Source organism: Chiroxiphia lanceolata, chromosome 8 (assembly GCF_009829145.1).
Source record: "Chiroxiphia lanceolata isolate bChiLan1 chromosome 8, bChiLan1.pri, whole genome shotgun sequence".
NCBI lineage: Eukaryota > Metazoa > Chordata > Aves > Passeriformes > Pipridae > Chiroxiphia > Chiroxiphia lanceolata.
The window spans coordinates 17926391-17945053 of record NC_045644.1 but is presented as its reverse complement, the minus strand read 5'-3'; the positions used below and the strand labels follow the sequence as shown (position 1 = coordinate 17945053).

At 40.4% G+C, this 18663-nt stretch overlaps 1 protein-coding gene across 1 annotated transcript; it reads left to right on the top strand.

The window, feature by feature from the left end:
* The first annotated feature begins 5869 nt into the window (after positions 1-5869).
* Positions 5870-18176, top strand: FAS (Fas cell surface death receptor). Its single transcript, XM_032695679.1, has 9 exons — positions 5870-5968; positions 11657-11810; positions 12356-12490; positions 14490-14598; positions 15103-15167; positions 15524-15601; positions 15743-15816; positions 16308-16332; positions 17136-18176. The coding sequence occupies exons 1-9, from the start codon at positions 5939-5941 to the stop codon at positions 17570-17572; spliced, it is 1107 nt and encodes a 368-aa protein (XP_032551570.1). The 5' UTR covers positions 5870-5938; the 3' UTR covers positions 17573-18176.
* The last annotated feature ends 487 nt before the right edge of the window (positions 18177-18663 follow it).

Below are 18663 nucleotides of genomic sequence, written 5' to 3'. Positions count from 1 at the left end.
ATCACTAACGTCTTATCTGGGAATTTAGCAGACTGCTTCAGACAGCAAACACAGATGTATCCCTTCTTGTTATGACCACCCTTAGAAACACACAGCTTTCTAAGCCCATCACTTAATTGCTGATGAGAACCACTGACAGAAAACAACCAACTGCATCTTGAAAGAAACATGAATCAGTTTGTACTATATACTCAATTCATTTGCTACAGCTCATAAAAACTTACTATGCAGTGGGCTGTGCAGCTGAACAGAGAAGATATGACTCACTCCTGCAGCTGCATAAGCTACCCAGGCCTCTCTGCTTTTTGTGCATGTGTGTGATAGAAATGGGTTAGTAGGTGAAGGTAGGGAACAGCCATAGTCCCCTCATCTCCAAACTTTGTTCCTATCACAACAGCTTCTCTCTATTAGGAGCTGTTAAACATCTACCTGAAGCGTAAGTCCTGGTTAAAACCACACAGCAGTGCCCAGGAGGCAAACACTCAGAGCAAGATCACGGTATCCTGTTCTCACTCTGAAGAACGTTTGATGTCACAGAGGATGCTGAACTACATCTGAGGTATCAGTGGGAGGGATAAAACTTTTCACATCAGTGTCATGTCTCCACCACCCCCAAAGAATTTCAAAGGTTAAGAGATATCAAAAGAAACCAAAACAAGACTGTTTGGAGTCTCAGCCACAAGGCATCACTTTATCTAGTTTCACTTATCAGATGATATCCCAGAAAGAGAAGCATGACAGTGCAAAGCAAAACAATGGAACTGAATCCCAAAGAAATAATATTTCTTACAATCTCAGAAACTACACTATGCTAAGATCCTTTAAAATGTTTCCTTTAGCTTCTTCTGCTCACTAACTTTAATAAAATTTTTCTTGATTTATTTTCAAATTATAATGAAAATTGATTTCCTTGAAGGGTAGCTGTTTGGGGTGTCACTTACTCAACATCAGAAATAAAGTCATCTGGTACACCTGTTACTGTCATCTTCAGATTAGAGGCTAAAAGCAAAACCAAAGATCTCCTTTTACTCATATTTACCTTTTAACTCCGGACATTTCTTTACAGATCTTCCCTCTCTCATCCTTGGTACAAGGATTCAGTCTTGGATTTAACTCACAAATTAAATCAGCAGTGGTCTGTCCAGGCAGTGCCTGAAGGGAAAAGGTTTGAACACTTCCTCACCCCTGAAGCACATCTAGTATCCCTAGCAGATTATCTCAAAAGCTTTTACAGCTCATCTGTTACATGTTTGACAGTTAGCATTTGCTGTACATCAAGCTTCAAATGTGTAAAGCATAATCTTAGTAATAGCATCTTCAAAAAACAACTAAGACCAATTAGCTTGAAAAAAAAGAGCACCAGCCAGCCTCTGAAGCTAAGCTGCCTGCTGCAAGATCTGGATGGAGATAGAGCTCTGCAAAACAATTAAAAGAGAAGCATTTACAGTCTATCAAGTCACATAGTCAAATTTGAGTGAGCTCACTTAAGTCAGCCCATGTGATGTGCAAAATATTTGCTAAATAATGCATCATCCAGTATCTCAGCACTCCCTGGTACAGTGCACACACAGAGGACTGGGACAGGATGGTCCCATGGCTAAAATAAAGTCAATAATCAACTCTAAGATAGAAACACATCTACATTTATGGTAAGGTTATAGTGATTGGCTGTAGGAGCCACCAGGCATCCAGCCAATTTGCTTTTCCAGTCTAAGGAAATGCTCGGTTTGTTTGAAAAATGATTTATTTTCCCCCTGCTGTGAAGAATGCATTGACGTCATCTGAACTGGGTCTGTTGAACGAAAGCATGGATCCAGGGTTGTGTCAGGAAGTTGAATTATGAGAAAAAGGACATCCGTCTGCTACAGCTTTCTTTTGGAGGGCCAGGGCCTATGCCCAGTTCTCCTTTATCACCGTCTCCAGAGAAGAACTGCTAAAGGGGAAAAGGTACTTGCTACAAGTTTCAGTTTCCACTGTTTTGTTCTAGTTCAGGTTTTTTTGTTTCCACTCTGTTTTCTTGCTCGTGTGGTTGTTTTTTTTTTTTTAGATAAACACTAGCAGCTATGGCTCCACAGGCAGTTACATCAGACTTCCATTATTTTTAAAATAAACATGCTGCATGTCAGAACTTCCTGATTTGATATAACACCACACGGCACCCTTATGAAAAAGCCCACAGAGTCTTCATAAACCTCTCTGCTCACACCCCACTTTCCCACTTCTATGAAGTCATATCAGCTTCTCCACACACACAGAACAGGGTGTTTGGTCTACCACATCATCTGACCAAGAACCTTTCGCTATACCACAAATCCAGATGATTCTAAGTGTTACGAAAAAAGGGAGAAGGGTAACCCCCAATTGCCAGAATCTGGCCACACCACACTGCAACACAGAAGCCAACAGTTACAGTGGTTACAAATCTTTTCTGGTCTACAAGACCTCAGAACAAAGGGTGCACCTGGTGGCTGGAGCAAGGTCACTGTTTTAATGTTTCACAGAAGATTTGGAAAACAATAAAACCATCATAAAACTGTACTGAGCAAGAATTGATTATTTAAGGACTGATGCCACTCCAATCATTTCCCAATAGTGTAGGCTGATGCTTGTGATGAGAGTCACAAAACAGAAGAGGTTTGAATCAAGTATGAAGGAGATGCAATAGAGCTGCACAAGTAATGGATTGCTTACTCTAGTACTTAAACAAAAAGTCAAAATTAGGTTGGTTGTTCTGAATCAGAGAGAGGGGAGAGGCAAAACAGAAAAGCAAAGTAAATCAAAAGGCCAACAGAAAGTGCAACAAACAAATAAGCAAAACAAAACAGAAACCTTGGGTCCAATTATTAAGTGTTTGAGCTTTATCTTCCTTCCCTTTAAACTTCAAGGTATTTCAAAAACATGAATCACATAACAAAATGTATAATTTTAAGTATCTCTAAAAGGTACATTCTGCATTCTCTCCTATTTTCTTCCCTTTCCAGTCAAATCAAGTTGTCCAAATACAAAAGTTGTGTGCCCTAATCCACATTTTAAGGCAAACTTATCTACTAAAAGACAGCAGAATAAGTCAATATATACAAGAAAAGAAAATGCAAAGTTAACAGGAAGACAAATGTAGTAGGGAGTTCTTAATAGCTCCCACATTTATTATATTAAGGTATCTCAGTGTAAGTCTTCTGTTCAATAATAATCTTCTAATGTGTATTTTAGGTCAAAGGAGAATTTAAGTTTGGCATAACTACTTTGGTTAAGTTATACTATATTAATCTAATTGTCCAATCTTAATACAAAAGAAGTGCTAAAAATTACCAATATGCCAAAACAAATCTAAACAAAATATTTAAAAAAATAATTAAAAAATCTGTAACAATTTAACAGAGAAGCAAGTAGTAGAAAGCAAGTCAGATCTTATGCTTCCTCCCCTGTTATTTTCCTTCTGGAACATAAATATGGATGCAACATTCTGAGGTGAGACCAATACAATGCAAAGGGCTCCGGGCCCTCAATTACATTTTATTGCACCTTGACAATTTTTTGTTCACCTGGAGAGATTAGTTAAGTTAACCCTCTCAAAAACTTAGCAATTCATAATGTCATAATATCCCAACAGAGTTAGTTTCTCTAGGTGCAAGTAAGTTTCTGGAGAAGGAAGAAAAGGTTTGATGCCAGTTAAGGCATGAATACAGATCCCAACTCAGCAATTCTAATAGTCAGAATAATATGATCATGTGTATTCAGAATTATTCCTTTGGTGTTTTTGCAGCTACCTGGAATAGAATTTCCTATGACCAGTGTACATATGTAGATACAGGACAACAACAACAAGGAAAAAACAAAACAACAACAACAACAAATCCAACCAGCATAGTAAAATAAAATAAAATAAAATAAAATAAAATAAAATAAAATAAAAATAAAAAATTTCACTTTAATTCCAGGACCTTGCATTTCTAAAGGCGGAATTGCAAAAGAGCTAAAAAGTGTGTGTTAACTGTTCCTCGGGTTGCATCTCGCCCCAGTCAGATCCCTCTTCGCGAGTTAGGAGAGGCACAAGGCCATCTGCTGGCAAGAGAAATACTGCAGCGCCTGCACTGCTTAACATGCCTCTGCTGACACCCGAATTAAGCTTTAGATGAAGGTTGAGTAAAGACAAGAGTCAACCCTACAACTTTTACCAGCCAAAAAAAAAGCTGCTGCAACCCAATGAACATAGAAAAGAGCAAAACACTGACCTTCTAGTGCTCACTGATACCAGCTCAGGATAGTCAAACAACAAACAAAAAATCCTGCCAACACATTTCTCTTTCTTCATTATATATATAAAACTCCCAAACAATTACATAAGGTATGACTGCAAGCAACATTCAGGCACTGCTGTTTTGACATGAATGTGGTGGCTTCTAAAATGTCTCTCAAAGCTCCCTATCAAGACAAAAAACACTCCACCGCAAAACAGCTACATGCACACAGTCATCACACCCCCGGGGGGGCAGGGAGGAGTGCAAACCACACGCACCTAAGAGACATTAGCTACATTAGCAGAAGATTTTGGATAACTGGGGCAAGGGACGCATCGAGGTGTTACCCAACACTAAGCAATGCCTGCTGAGGGCCCAGGCACATACAGTTTTGCTTTTAGGACAAAACACAACCCCCTGAGTGATGAATTTGGAAATAATTTTACCAAGCTTTCTGCTGCAGCAACCATCCAGATCCGGACAAAGTTACTTGCAGTCCCTACTCCACCCCTACTCGCACATAAACTTCCGCTAAAAGTAGCAGCCTCAAGTACACACTGATTTGGGTTTGCCCAGTAAGAACTACACACATGTAACCCAGGTGCTACACCCAAGAGAGGTGCCTCTCGTTCCTTATATTCCATCCTGCCATTGGGAACGCAAAAAGTTGATTGTTCAAGGATACTCCAAAGGCAGCATCTCTAAAAATGTGTCAGCAGTACATTTCAGTTTATCCGGAAGTGGTTAAAAAGCCCGAAATATTTAAAACAGCAGCTATTTTTTGGTGATGTTATGAACCCAGCTTATCTGTATGGTAGCTAAGACCCATACTAGCAGAAAAGCTGAAGAGTTTCTGAAAATCTGAGTCATAAACCACTGAAAAATGGTGTTTAAAATGAAAACGCCCGATTGCAACCATGTCTTCCCAAGGCAACAGCATCGTGTCAAAACCTGAAAGATCAAAACACATATCGATAACTCACACCCTCATGTTATTTCTTACTCTACAAAGGAGGCCAGACTACCAGCATTTCAAAACACTGAAAGCTTGCACGAAAACACAAGTGACTAAAAAGCTACAAAACGTCACAGGCTTGAGCAATCCTTTTAACACGACAGCAAAGGGCAGTATCTTCCGCTGCAGTGAGTTTAGCCTGTTCTGAGACTGCTCCACTCCTACTGATTCGGGACTCCCTACCCCAAGCCTGTCCTTGTCAATACTACAAAAGCGGAGTTTCTGCCCTCGGTGGGGAGGACATTGCTTCGCCCAGCAGCTGGGACATGAAGTAAATTCCTCATTCCCAGCCCAAAGTCCGTTGGCTTCGTGCCCTCGGGGCTGTGCTTGGCATTCACAGGCTGCCGAGTGGGTGTGTCTGACGAAGAGCCGCGATCCCCGCGGAGCTCCGGACAGCCGCCGTGCCCTCGCTCTGTGTGACCGCGGGGCTGTGCCGGGCCGTGCCCGCGGGCTCACCCGGCGGAGGGGACCCTGCGCGGGGCCGCTTCACGGCGCCGGGAACCTGCGGGGCAGCAGCAGCGCTCCCCAACACCGCTGCCCGCCCCTCCGCGCCGCCCAGCCCCACACCAGGGATGGGCCAGGCGCTGTTTGCCAGCATATGGGAGGAGCCCGGTGGGCAGGGCCGCCTGCCTTGCCGGGACTGTGCTGTGCCGGAAGGTGCGGGGCAGCGCTGGGCAGCGGCGGGATGGCCCGGGGGCTCCTTCCCCTGCTCCTCGTAAGTGTCCGCCCGGGCGGGGCAGCGGGCCGGGCGGCGGGGCGGTGTCAGGCCGGGCTGCTCGGCCGCGGGCGGCGGGACCAGCCCGGGCGGGGGCTGCGGGGCCGGGCGGGGACTCGGCACAGCCGAGCGAGAAGCGCTGCCCGGGTGCTGATCGCCGCCGGCAGCGACAGGCTTCTTACCGGGATTCCAGCTAACTCGTTTAGGCGATGTTTTGAAAGGGAAAAGGAAAACCCCACTTTCAAGTTTAGGCACTTTATGATGTTACAGCCACTTCTGAGGGTGCAGGGCGAAGGGAAGTGGGTTTTGTGGAAGAGCAGACGGAAGAAAAGGAGTATGGATGCGGGGCGCTGTCAGGGACACGGGGTCGTGTGCTGGAGGTGGGGGGACGCAGGGACAGCTGTGGCTGGCCTCGCTCCGCAGCTACCGGTGCTGTCCGGAGACGCTGGACGGCAGGTTGAGCATCCCGCCCCGCCAGCACGGTGAGACCCTGCACCTGCCCGCGCTGAAACCACGTTAGTGGGGGAGCTGTCTTGCACTGCACCTCGGGGCATCCGTAACACAGCGATTCGGTAAAGCAACATAAAAGCAAATAACCGTGCGGGAGGAGTCTGAACCACTATGACAGTGACCCAGGAAAAGCTACAGGAATAGTCCAAGCCTGGTGGCATGGTGTGCAGAATTTACTGGAAGCAGTGGGGCAGGGCCTTCCCGTCTTGCCTGAATCATCCCTGTGCACACAGCATGTGTCCCAGCAGCTTCAGAGGTTTGGTTTCATGTCTTACTTTCATTGGTAAAGTTACCTTCACAAACACCCATTTTGAAGGGCTGCTGCCAACAGGAAAGGTTAGGAGGTGTGTCGGTGCCCAGCCCAGGGATCTGCACTAGTACAGGGGCCTTAGGCCAAAGAGCTGTAGTGGCAGCAAGCTCCACGGCAGGAGACCTAGGGACACATGGATGCCCTGACTCAGCCTGGGCTCTGCTAGAGCCGCCTCCAGGCAGTCCTGCTCCTAGAGCCCAGACATGGGATAGTGGGGATGAGGCAGGTGACAGTGAGCCCTGCTGCATAGCAGAGCCTCCCACTGCCTGGAAGTGTGGATGCAGTACACATTGCTTCCTCAACCCCAATTTTCACCTGTTTCAGAGACAATTCACTGGAGCCGACATTTAAAGTCTCTTCACAGTGTGGTTATATTGCTAGCAAACGCAGTTTGTTTGCGGTTTGTTGGGTTAAAATCAAGTCTTAACCACTCAAATTCTGATCTGATTTACTATATAACAGGTAATAAACTATCTAAAGCATTTCAGAGAGTTCTATCCATGCTCCTACACAAATCGCCAGAGCATAGTTAAATACAAAGAAGGATTTTCATCTGCTGACAGAAGGGTGTATTATCTGTTCCTCTACAGGAGCAGCAAACCACTGGCAGAAATATCAGTCTGGCTTGCTGTGTTGGAACTATTCAGAATATGTGTTAAGGTTAAAAGTACTTTCTATCTTATCTCACTGTTCCCAGAGAATATATAATTTATATTCTTATTTTCCAATTGTTTCCATATTTCAGTACCCCTTAGAAAGACCATAACACTCCTAAATACTTTCTATTTTAATTTTTTTTTTTTTAATTAGCATCTTGTTCCACTACTTATAAATCAGTAAACCTGCTCAGGGTTTGGCATGTTGTTTTGGTTAAAGCAGAACATGAAAGCGGTTTGTTGAATGAGACCTCAATTTTGCAAGGAGCTCTGCGCTGCACTGAAGTCACAGGGATAGTCACGCAAAAATAGCAACAGTCTATGTAGTTAGAAAACATCTAAGTTCTCCTTGTAAAAAGAGCCACAAAAATACATACTACTCGGAGACACTCTAAAGGAACAGAACCAAAAGAACTCTGAAGAGAGTGAAGTGTTATCTAAATATTTTATCTAGAGTATTTTTTATCTGATATGACTACAGAGCAGGCAGTTTTCTGGAAATTCAGAAGGACATACCCTTGAAAACAGGACTCCTACATTACAGTGCTGATCCTTCTTTTCTCATTTCACGGGAAACCAGTACACACGTTTACATGTACACGCATAAACAGCCATAAAATGGGTTGGGATGACCCAAGATTCAAGTGAAAAGTATAAGGGCCCCAGTTCTGGAAACATGCCTGGGCATGTTCCCACAGCTAACTGCCTTTATCTTTGTGGTACCTCACTGAACAAAGAGAAAGTCACAATACGAAAACCTTATTGTTTACAAAAGCAAAAAAGGAAAGAGTTGCTAAAGTTCTGTGCTGTCCAGCTCTTATTCATCCTTAACTAAAACATCAAAGTGAGATGAGAGCTGTTAATATTATTCCAACTCTTCCAAATTGTATTTACTAGGTGTTCATTAGTACAGTACTCCTGAAAAACAAAATTAAAAACCAAAAACCAACAAAATGACAAACCATACAACTCCCAGCCCAAATGTATTGCTGTAATTTGCACGTGAGTCAGCTGAGATGTGAAATAATTATTAATTGAATTTGGACAGTGACTATTTTAAGAAGCTGGACAATAGCTGAGGCTTCTTGCTTTCACAGGCACTGAACACGTGCCTTTTCAAAATTTAAGAAGCTCAGGATGCTTCTAGTGCTGGGCTCCAGAAAATGGAACTGGTTTCTTTTTGTCCTTCCCATAAAAGATTTTAGAGTGTGCAGTACTGTTTTTAGAGGTTATTTTGGTGCTAACTCTGAACTGCAGCCTTGGTGGCAGAAAAAAAAAAAAGAGTTGGAGGGAAAGTGATACTGGAGATTTTGGAGGCAGAAATTACATGTCATAGTGAAAGAATTGGAGTAGAGAATCCTCTTAACATTACTCTTTGAGTGAAATTATTCTTTGAAAAAGCTATCCTGAAAAAGTATACAACGGAGATTAATTACAGAGAAAAGTGTATTAAGATGGAGCTAACTCTAGCAACCCAACTTCCACTAGGCAAAAATAAAAAAGCAAGAAAAATCCCCCCTCCACCTTTTTTTAACACTTAGAAAGCCCCTGATGAGCTCATGCACCTTACTCCATGTAACAAATGTGTAGTGGAAAAAAAAAGGCCACCAAGTTCTGAAGGCATCATCCTTCTCATTCACTGGCATCTATGGATTAGAAATGAGAGAAGTGGTTTGCTAAAAATAAAATGTATTGTAAAGGTAACAGGAGAAAGCAGAGACCATTTTTTTCTCAGGGTTAACACTGTAAAATTTTAAAAAGTCCTGTATGCAAATTACACATTCACACACTTTGAAAGATGGGATTACATGCCTATAAACCATGTCTGCAGAAGCTTTTCAGTTGAAGTAGGTTGACATGTTATGAAGAATACTCTGATAAAGGAAGAATTGGAGGCCTGAAAATCCCAAAATGACATGAATATTCAAAGAAACTAAAGTTCTTGTCACTCTGCCCTCGGAATGCAGATGAAAACAGGTTGTATAAGTCTCCTTAGCAAACAGCTGTTGGTGAAAGCATTTTGGAGGACTCGGAATGAAGGAGAGGGAGCAGGTAGAAAACTCTCTTCGTTGCCTGGGCAATGCAAATGGAAAGAAACTAGAAAATTTGGGCTCATGTGATAATTTTTATGGATTCTGTTAAGGTTAGGTGTCCCTGACTGATTGATCTTCTTCCCATTGACTGCGTAGTTCAATCTAAGTCTTCAGTTTAGATATGAAAACTACTTTTATTTTTTTTTAGGTTAAGATGAGAAAGTTAAAAGAGAGCCTCTGTGAGTCATTTTAGGCTGAGAACATACAGCTGCTGCTTGAGCATACAGATCACAAAAAAGCACCTATCATCCCTGCCTGTATAAAAGCCCCTAAGTGCTTCCTTTCTGATATTGGTGTTACTGCTCAGTGACAACAAAAAAAGCAGCTAAGGTGTGTGTGTACAGGAAGCAAAATAACAATTGACTCTTTTTTTTTTTCCTATAAGAAACACGAAAATTTTTATATAGAAAGTGGATTGCCATTAAGCGGGTGAGAAAAGGAGAAGAAATGTTTGAAAAAAATTAGGGTGTTGCTTTGAAAAATATCTCCACAGTTTTATTATTATTCCTTCTACAGAACGGCGTTGTAAGATGTCTCTGCGAGCAGAACCAATGTAGGTGTTTGGTGCTGCTTAAGTGTCAGATTCTGAGAAGTGACCCCCACTTCTTGTAAGTGTACCAGGAAGTTCATCTCCGTGAGCAAGAGCGGAGGGCTTCTATCTAAAAATTTATGACACTGTAGCCCTTCACTGTACCAACATAGCTCACTTGTATAAGAGCATAAACAAGAGGCAGAGGGGTTTGTTCACGTGAGGGAAGATGTGTCTCTGCACACACCATATTTGCAGGCATTCGGTAAACACACCAAAAAGATCGCTAAGTTTTGCTGATATTAGTAATTTAGAAAGATGTTTCTTTCTTTCATTATATCCCCTTTTCTGCATGACTCTCTGGACATTTTCTTCATACTGCTTTAGGGAAAGCTAAACTAGAAAGGTTGTATATCCCTGACTACATTTTAGTAATTATTTTTTAATTGGACTTTCTTACCCAGTATTTAGTAAGACAGTTCTCCCAGGCAAAAGGAAAACAAATCACACTAATTTGACACATCCATTTGAAAGCTTCTGTTTAGGAATTACATTGACTTTAAACTTTTAAAAGCATTACACTGGGATTCAGAAAAGAGCTCTGTGAAAGCTTTGACAGCAAAGGAAGAGAGTGCATTGATCAGAGGAAGTGATGGGCTGAGCATCTATACCCACAGATACCCAAGCTTCTCCTCCAGGTGCAAAGAAAGGTCTTAATTTCAGCCTAGTAACTAATATTATATACATTTTTAAACAGATGGCTGCCAAGGAAATAAAATGCTTTCCACCTTCCCATCTCTGAATAGACTAGAGGATCAAAAGAAATGGATACTTTTAGAAGTCAGAAGACAGTGATCATATTGATTAAATCAGTTATGCAACAGATAACACTTCCTTCACTTGAGAGCCCAGTTTGATATCCAAATCCATTTTTCAGCAAGTTAACATAAAGAGTTTTCTGCATCTAACTAAAGTAATGGTCAGCATGCAAGCAGTACGTAGCTCCATTATATAGATATCTCGTATTTAGTGCATGCAGAGTATATACAGAATTCCCCAGAAACTATTGCTGAGACAAAGGCAAACTATAGCAGATTTATCCTTTTCATTTTCCCACCTCGCTCCAAAATAGACCAAAAAAGAAAAAGAAAAGAAAAAAAGGAATGGTTTGACCTCTCGTTCACAGTGCTTTATTATTATCATGGAAAATGATATGGACTATTAATAAAGCTATTAATGGACTACTAATAAAGCTCCTACTGACTAGTAACAGAAAAAAACCACAAACAAACAAAAAAGCCCAAGCACTGTGCAATTGAACTTGACGTTACATTCAAAGAAATTCAGAGAAATTGATCAGTTGTAAATTATTTTGAGAGGAGAGTGCCTGTAGAGGTAGGGTTCAGGCTTTCAGTCTAGTATGTGTTCTCATTGTCCATTAAATCTTCTAAAGTAATGAACAGTTTTAACAAGCAGGTGCATGTCAATATATTTAGCTATAGAGTAACACTTCTGATGTGACTGCTAGTATTAAAACACACCTACAGTCCTTGATAGCTTTTTGTCTAATTTGCTGTTCTTCTCTTCTAGGTGGCTGTCTTAATTATTGAAGCACAGTGCAAAAATGATACTGAAGCTCTAACGCACGTAGACTACAACAGGAGGATCATTGCCAGGAGGGAAATTAATTGTAACCAGGATGAATACGATTTAGATGGTCAGTGTTGTAAGAAATGTAAAAGTGGTGAGTATCATTGTAAGACTGTGTTTCAGAAGTCATTAACAGCAGAAACCATAGCATGGACAATTGCTTAGTGCTGGGATAAGTGGCACGAGGTGGTTTCCTAGATGCAGTACTTCATTCTAGCTGTATCTTTCTTTGTTACAGGACATCAGCCACTTCAAAAGTATTTCTTGAGCTCAGTGCACCAATAACTTCTCACTACAGATAGTAGTTGTCACATACCATGCTTGTTACAAAAGAGCCAAGAATTACGCATACTTGAAAGAGGTTAAAAAAGTGAAAACACATGCTTTTGCCTACAAGATTCCATATATTCATGGTTGTTCCAGTTTTGCTTGGTGTCTTCTCCTTCAGTCTTAAATTGAAGAAAAAGGGGGGTAATCAGATCTTACATATTCTGCATTCCTGAAGTGCATATTCATATGCATAAAGAATATAGACTCCATATTTGGAATCAAAAAGTATTAGGGAATAAAAATAAAATTCTGATGAAAGTCTTATAGCTGGTGGCTTCTGTCCATATTCTTGTTTTTCTTTCTCTACAGGTTTTGTTAAAAATATCACCTGCCCAACAGATATTAGCAAACACTGTGCTCAGTGTGAAAGTGGAAAGGAGTACACAGATCACCTCAATGATTTGAATGAGTGTAGGAGATGCTCTTCGTGCGACAGCGTGTTTGGTATGTCTGTAGAAATGGCAACTCGTAATGACTCTTCTTTGATACAGGATTTCACTGAAAAGTCTCCACAATCCCTGAATAGTGGGTAGCATGCAGATTCAAAACTTTTAGTGGTAGAACATAAATGATTTCATAAGAAAGTAATGTTTATCCTCCGGTTCCTGTTCATCAAGCACAAAGTAGGAAGAAGAATAGTTGGTCCATTATTTATCCTTATATCTGCCTTTGCTCAGCCAAAGCCAAAGTCCTTGCAAAGCAGAAGCTATACAAACTGGTTAGAGGCCAGGAAGAGAAGCTCTTCCTCTTCTTCACTCTCTATTTAAAAAAGGGGTGTAAGAAGGAATGATGGGAGAATTCCCAATGGTTTGTTTTGTAGTCTTCCATGTAATTACTTATTTAAAATTGCTAGAGCTGATAGATTGTTGTCATTTATACATTCAAGATGCTGTCTGGGACATAGGGTCAAACTATGAGACTAACAGGCATGCCCTACTGGGTCAGACCAATGGCCCACCCACTCCAGTATTCTGCATTCAGCAGTGGAGGCAAGAGGTGCTATTTAGAAATAACACAAACACTTTCCACTCTCTGTGGTCTGTTCCCTGCAAAGTCTATCAGCATCCACAACTGTGGGAAAGGACATTAGAAGATCCATTCCTACCTAGTCATTTTAGTGTCTATTTATGAGCCCTTTGTGCATGAAACTGCTGGGCAACCCCAGGTTCCAGAAATTCACGTCCTGTTGCATAAATACTCATCACCGATTATTTTTTTTTTTCAAATCCATTAAACTTATCTCCTACCAATTCTACCAGGTGTCCTGTAGATCTAGTATATTGGGATTTAGGAAATTATAATTCTTCATTCCTCATACCCAAAATCAAGTTTTAGCGAGTGGAGAGACAGCTCTTAACTCCAGTATGGTTGTACTCAGATCACCTGCTAGAATATCAACCTCCAGTGCTCTCCTCTTCTTGTAAGACCTCAATATGGACAGAAAATTTTCCTCTCATTTGCTACTATAAATTAGCATTTTTGCATGGGTGATGAAGCTGACTAGAGCTAAACAATTCGGTATTTTGTACAGTGCCACAAAGGACTGAAGGGATTTAAACTGAAGGGAGGAAAAGGGTAATGGGATAGCCAGTCACATTATTCCATGGACAATAATGTAGTTGAAGAAAAGTCAGTAGAAAACCTTAGGCAAGATGAAAATTACCACATGAAGTTCTATTCTTAGGATCATTCATGTTTGCTATTTTCATGAGTTGCTTCAGCACTGGTTTCACAATAGAGCTTCATCAAATTTTGAAACATAACGTGGTTTCCCATTATCGCAGGGCACTGAATGTAGTAATTAATTTTTTTATGTTTTTATATGCCTAAGAAAATAGCTTTCATAGAAGGTAGATACTTACATTAATTTTTAATGCAGAAATATTTTTTCATAGATGGAGATGGCATTATCATATACACTGAGGATAGGAGAAAATTAATTCATTTGTTTTGATACTTCCGCAGAATATTTCTCAAGAATATGTTAGCTAAAAAGAGAGAGAGTGGAATTCCTCATCACTGGAGGTTCTCAAGAAAAGATAAAATTTGTTGTCTGTAAGGGAGAGTAAAGAACCCATCTTCAACATTAAGTGAGGAGATGGGCTATGTGTTTTTCTGAGTTTCCTTTTGTCTTCCTTCCCATTCCTTCTGAATGGGAAAAAGAAGTTGGGATTTAGCAGTGCCGAATGAGTTCTCTTCTGGCAGGAACTTTATCGTGTGATCAGTTTTCTGAGCTCTCGGCCAGCAGAGGTCTCTCTGACAGCTCCGAATTCCCAAGGCTCCGGCAGCCCGGCTCCTCATAAAAGCTGTGTATGCGTGTTCTAAAGTTAAGGCTCGCCAGTGCCAGCAGTGGTAGAGCTAACAGCACGTAAGTCTGAGGACAAGATCTTGTGAGCAGAAGCCTGCTTTTTCAAACTAATACACTTTGAGAAATTTATTTTAGGTTTGGAGGTTGTAAAGAACTGTACCCCAGAAGAGAACACGGAATGTGCCTGTGTAAAGAACCATTTTTGCAATTCTGTAGCATGTACGGAGTGCACTGCATGTACCGTGTAAGTTTATGCCTTCATCACTACATATGAAATTGTTAATATCATATGTTATCACAGTTTTTTCCAGCTAGTTTCAAGACAGGGGCTAAGGTAATCTATAACCTAAGGGAAAGCATACTAGTTTTCCTTCTCATGTGAGATGATGTAGTTCAGTCAGCTCAATTTGCATCCATGGAGGTTTTCCAAAGGCATGCAGAAAAACTTATATGTCCACCAAGACTGTATATACTTTTCAAAACACATAATAAAATATCTGAGCTTTCCTGTTGTCCTTGTGTGCCCTACTGTTACATTCAGAAAATAATTGCACACCTTTTCTCACTCCCCCACTTTTCCGTGCTATTTTCATACCTTTCATTTTAATTTCTAAAGTCCAAGACCTTGATATATGAAATATTTAGCTGATAAAAGCTAAACACAACAGAAGATAGTGATTTGTTCTTTTGACAGTTTATAAAGAGAGAAAAAAAAAAACATAGTAATTTTTGTTCATGCTTTCTGCAGATGTGAAAGTGGCGTGATTGAAAAACAATGTACTTCAACTTCAGACACTGTGTGTGGAATAAAAGGTACCATTTTAAAACCAAGCAAGGTCTAGCATCTGCTGTATTTTGAGAGGCTATTGCAATTGTAGTTTCTACCCACTGGTCTGTAGTGAATCGTGACAGCTAAGGGCATGATACCTCCTGGGCCCTGTACTGACCTCTGGAGTATGATTTTCCCTTGCTCATGGTGCAGATGTAGGAGTTATTAATCCTTTTCAGGGGCAACTCATGATTAACTTAGTCTTTAACTAAGAGGTAGCTTTTGCCATTAGGAAACAACAGGAAGGCTTCTCAAATCTGACACAGTCTTGTTTAAAACTGTGTTGCTGTATTGCATTTCTTGAATTAACTTTCATGTAAATTTTCCAATGTTCCAACAGAAAGAGGAATGCCATTGTGGCCCATTGCTTTCCTAGCTGTGCTAGGACTACTAACAATAGCTGGAGCAATATTCTGGTGTAAGTGATTCCCTATTCCTTATTCCTATCATACTCTCAATAAGATATTAATCTGCTTACTCAGATGTAATTTTATATTCTTGGAGTCTAATGGGTAGATATATTGTCCTTGATTTTAAAAATGCCCTTTTTTTGTTTCAGGGAAGAAAAAACAGAAGAGTTTTACAACTAAAGAGAACCTAAACGAAGTAGTGTCCAAAGCAGAGCCTTCTTATGTAAGTATTGTTGTGTAGATCACAAAAAACTCAGCTTTATGCAAGGAACTCTGTTCCATTTCAGTTACATTGGGACTCCCCATGTGTGTGTGTGCCTCCCTTCTATGACATTAATGAAGTAAATTTCACCACGAGGACTCTTTTGGGAGAAGTAAGAGAAAACCTTTATAATTCCTTCAGGATTTGTTGGCATGCTTCCTAAGTTACATGACCAAGATCAAAACTTCATAAATCATCAGGCCTCCACTGACCCAGGGTATCTGTCCTCATACATAATTTTAGGCAATAGTAATTGTGAGGTGATTCCCCAGGCTTACTCAAGTCAAAAGAGGCCTGTCTGTCTGATCTGATTCCCTCACAAATAAAATAGAGGAATCATGGAGAAAACTAAAAGAAAATTAAAGTGTCATGAATTGTATTTATCCTCTTATACAAGGTTGGTGTTTTACAAAACGTGTTTCTGCTCATTTCTCTCTTCCTTCTCTTTTTAGGAGAATGTACCTCTCATAGACACAGGTAAGAGACAAGTAATTTCTCAAAATTCAGTAGGAAAAAAAGAGATACAGATATGTAAATCCTATGCTAAAAAAAAAGAGTATTTTTGTCTAGACTGCTGCTGTCCAGACCTGTCATTCTAGCACAGCAGTGAACACTTACTAGAGAAATACCAGCTCATATTGTGCTCATGAAGACATTTAGTGGTATCATAAAAGTTTTGCCTCAGGAGGAATGTCTGTTGTATAGGAAGCAATTACTCATTGTCAACAGGTGAGTTTCAGTTCTGCATGGGGACATGGACAGAAACAGTAGGAGAAAGCAAGCTGCATTTCTAGAATCATGGATAATTATGGTAAGGGAGTAGTCCCACACACAGCAGTGGGATTGCAGAATCACAAACCTACATTATCCACAGTAGTAATACACAATAGGAAAAGAACATAAGCTCCAAAACTGTATCACAGCGAGAGACCTGTCCTGTTCCAGGACCTCTCCCAACACTGTTTTGAGAAAAACAGGTACATGAGGGGTGACTAGACTTCAGTGATAAAGACAGAATAGGTTACAGAGGGAACTGATATTCTAAGTGGTATAAAGCAATGTGGATGCAACCCTAAATCTCTGCAATACATAGCGTTTGGTAGGAACATGGAAAGGCAGACCTGCTATGTATTGTAAAAAATTACATATAGAACATACTGAATCATGAATACCTGAAACTTAATCTGGTTTGGATAGGAGAAGTATCAACTCTGAGTGCAGGTGATAAAACCCAGTAAGATACAAGCGGCAAGTGCATTAATTTTGTTTTATGCTCCTAGATGCTGACCTGAGCAGCCATATTGCTGGTATTGTGGAGGAGATGACATTCCCACAAGTGCTGACATTTATTCGTCATCACCATGTACCAGAACCTGCCATAGATCAAGTCATTCGGGATTGTCCTGGTGATACATCTGAACAGAAGATTAAGCTCTTTCGAACCTGGTATCAACGTCATGGGATAAAAGGAGCCTATGGAACCCTAGTAAGCAGTCTGAGACAGTTAAAAATGTGTGCTGCAGCTGATAAAATCGAGGAAAAACTGAAGGCAGCTGTTTCCAGCTGTCAGGAAGGGAGACAGTCTTATAATGGCGACACTGAACAAAGCAAAACCTGCAGTCAGGAAGGTAGAAATTCTTACAATGATAGTGCTGAGCAATGTAAAACATATACTGGTAGTTTGGAAGAGACAGCACAGAGTATTATTTCTAATTAAATTAGTATTTTTCTAATAATATAAGTAACAAAGCTTTAAAATGGCATTTTCCTTGGCTGTTCTAATTGACTCAAGGAAGTTACTATAGGAACAAGGAAGAATTACGATTTTTGTAACAATATCTTTCCTTTAAAAAGCTTTTAGCTTTTTTTGGTTGGTAAGAACTGGAAGAAGTTTTATGACTTGTTCACTAAAAGGTACAATATAAGACTATAGCTATAGGATTCTCTACAAGAAGAAAAAAGTAGTCATTATTTGAAGAACAGTTGTTGTTTAAATGTATGGTTCTGCATTACTTAATCAATGTAATGCTTTGCTTACATTAAAACTGTGGGATGTTGTATTTCTCGAAGTGAAAACTTGGGTGTTATGAGTCTACAAAGTGTACCAGGAAGAATACTTGAAAAAAAAAAATTACCTGTTATATCCTAAATTATTTGGAATAGGTGTTGCTGTGTAGATTCTATGCTGTTGCAAATGGGATGTCTACCTTGTATAAAAGCACCTCTGTTTGTGTGTTGTATATGTGTATGTATATATGTGCAAGTTTTCTATTCAAAAGCTCCCAATTCTAAGTAAAAATTATTACTTATGTTGTTCTCTGCAATGTTTGTAAGCCTCTTCTAATGTTAAAACCCTTCAAAGAAATAGGAGCTGAAGCAGCACAACAGAACTATGACTTTTGGAAAGCAGCCTGCAGAAGGTATGAAGCTTTTCTAATGCAGAAACTAGTACAATGAAAACATCTTTGTCATGAAAAAAAAATCTGCATAATGCATGACTTCGGTCTTTCTTATAGAAAAGATAAATAGAAAATGTGACATAGAGATGTCACATTTAGGTTTTCTTTTACTCGGGTTAGTGAATCACAAAAAAGGAGATCACTCTCGTAAGAAATCCACCTCAACTTTCTTTCATCCCAAAGTGCAGAGGACTCGGCTCCTAAATTCAAAGAACCAGTATAGTGCTGGCAGCTTTGCCCTGAGGCCTTTCCCTCTCACACACCTATTTGTGCAAAGTCTCCCAAAATCTTTCAACAGAAGAGGAGACCTTGCTGGAAAGGTTTGATTTTTCCAGGTCACACAGTAGGA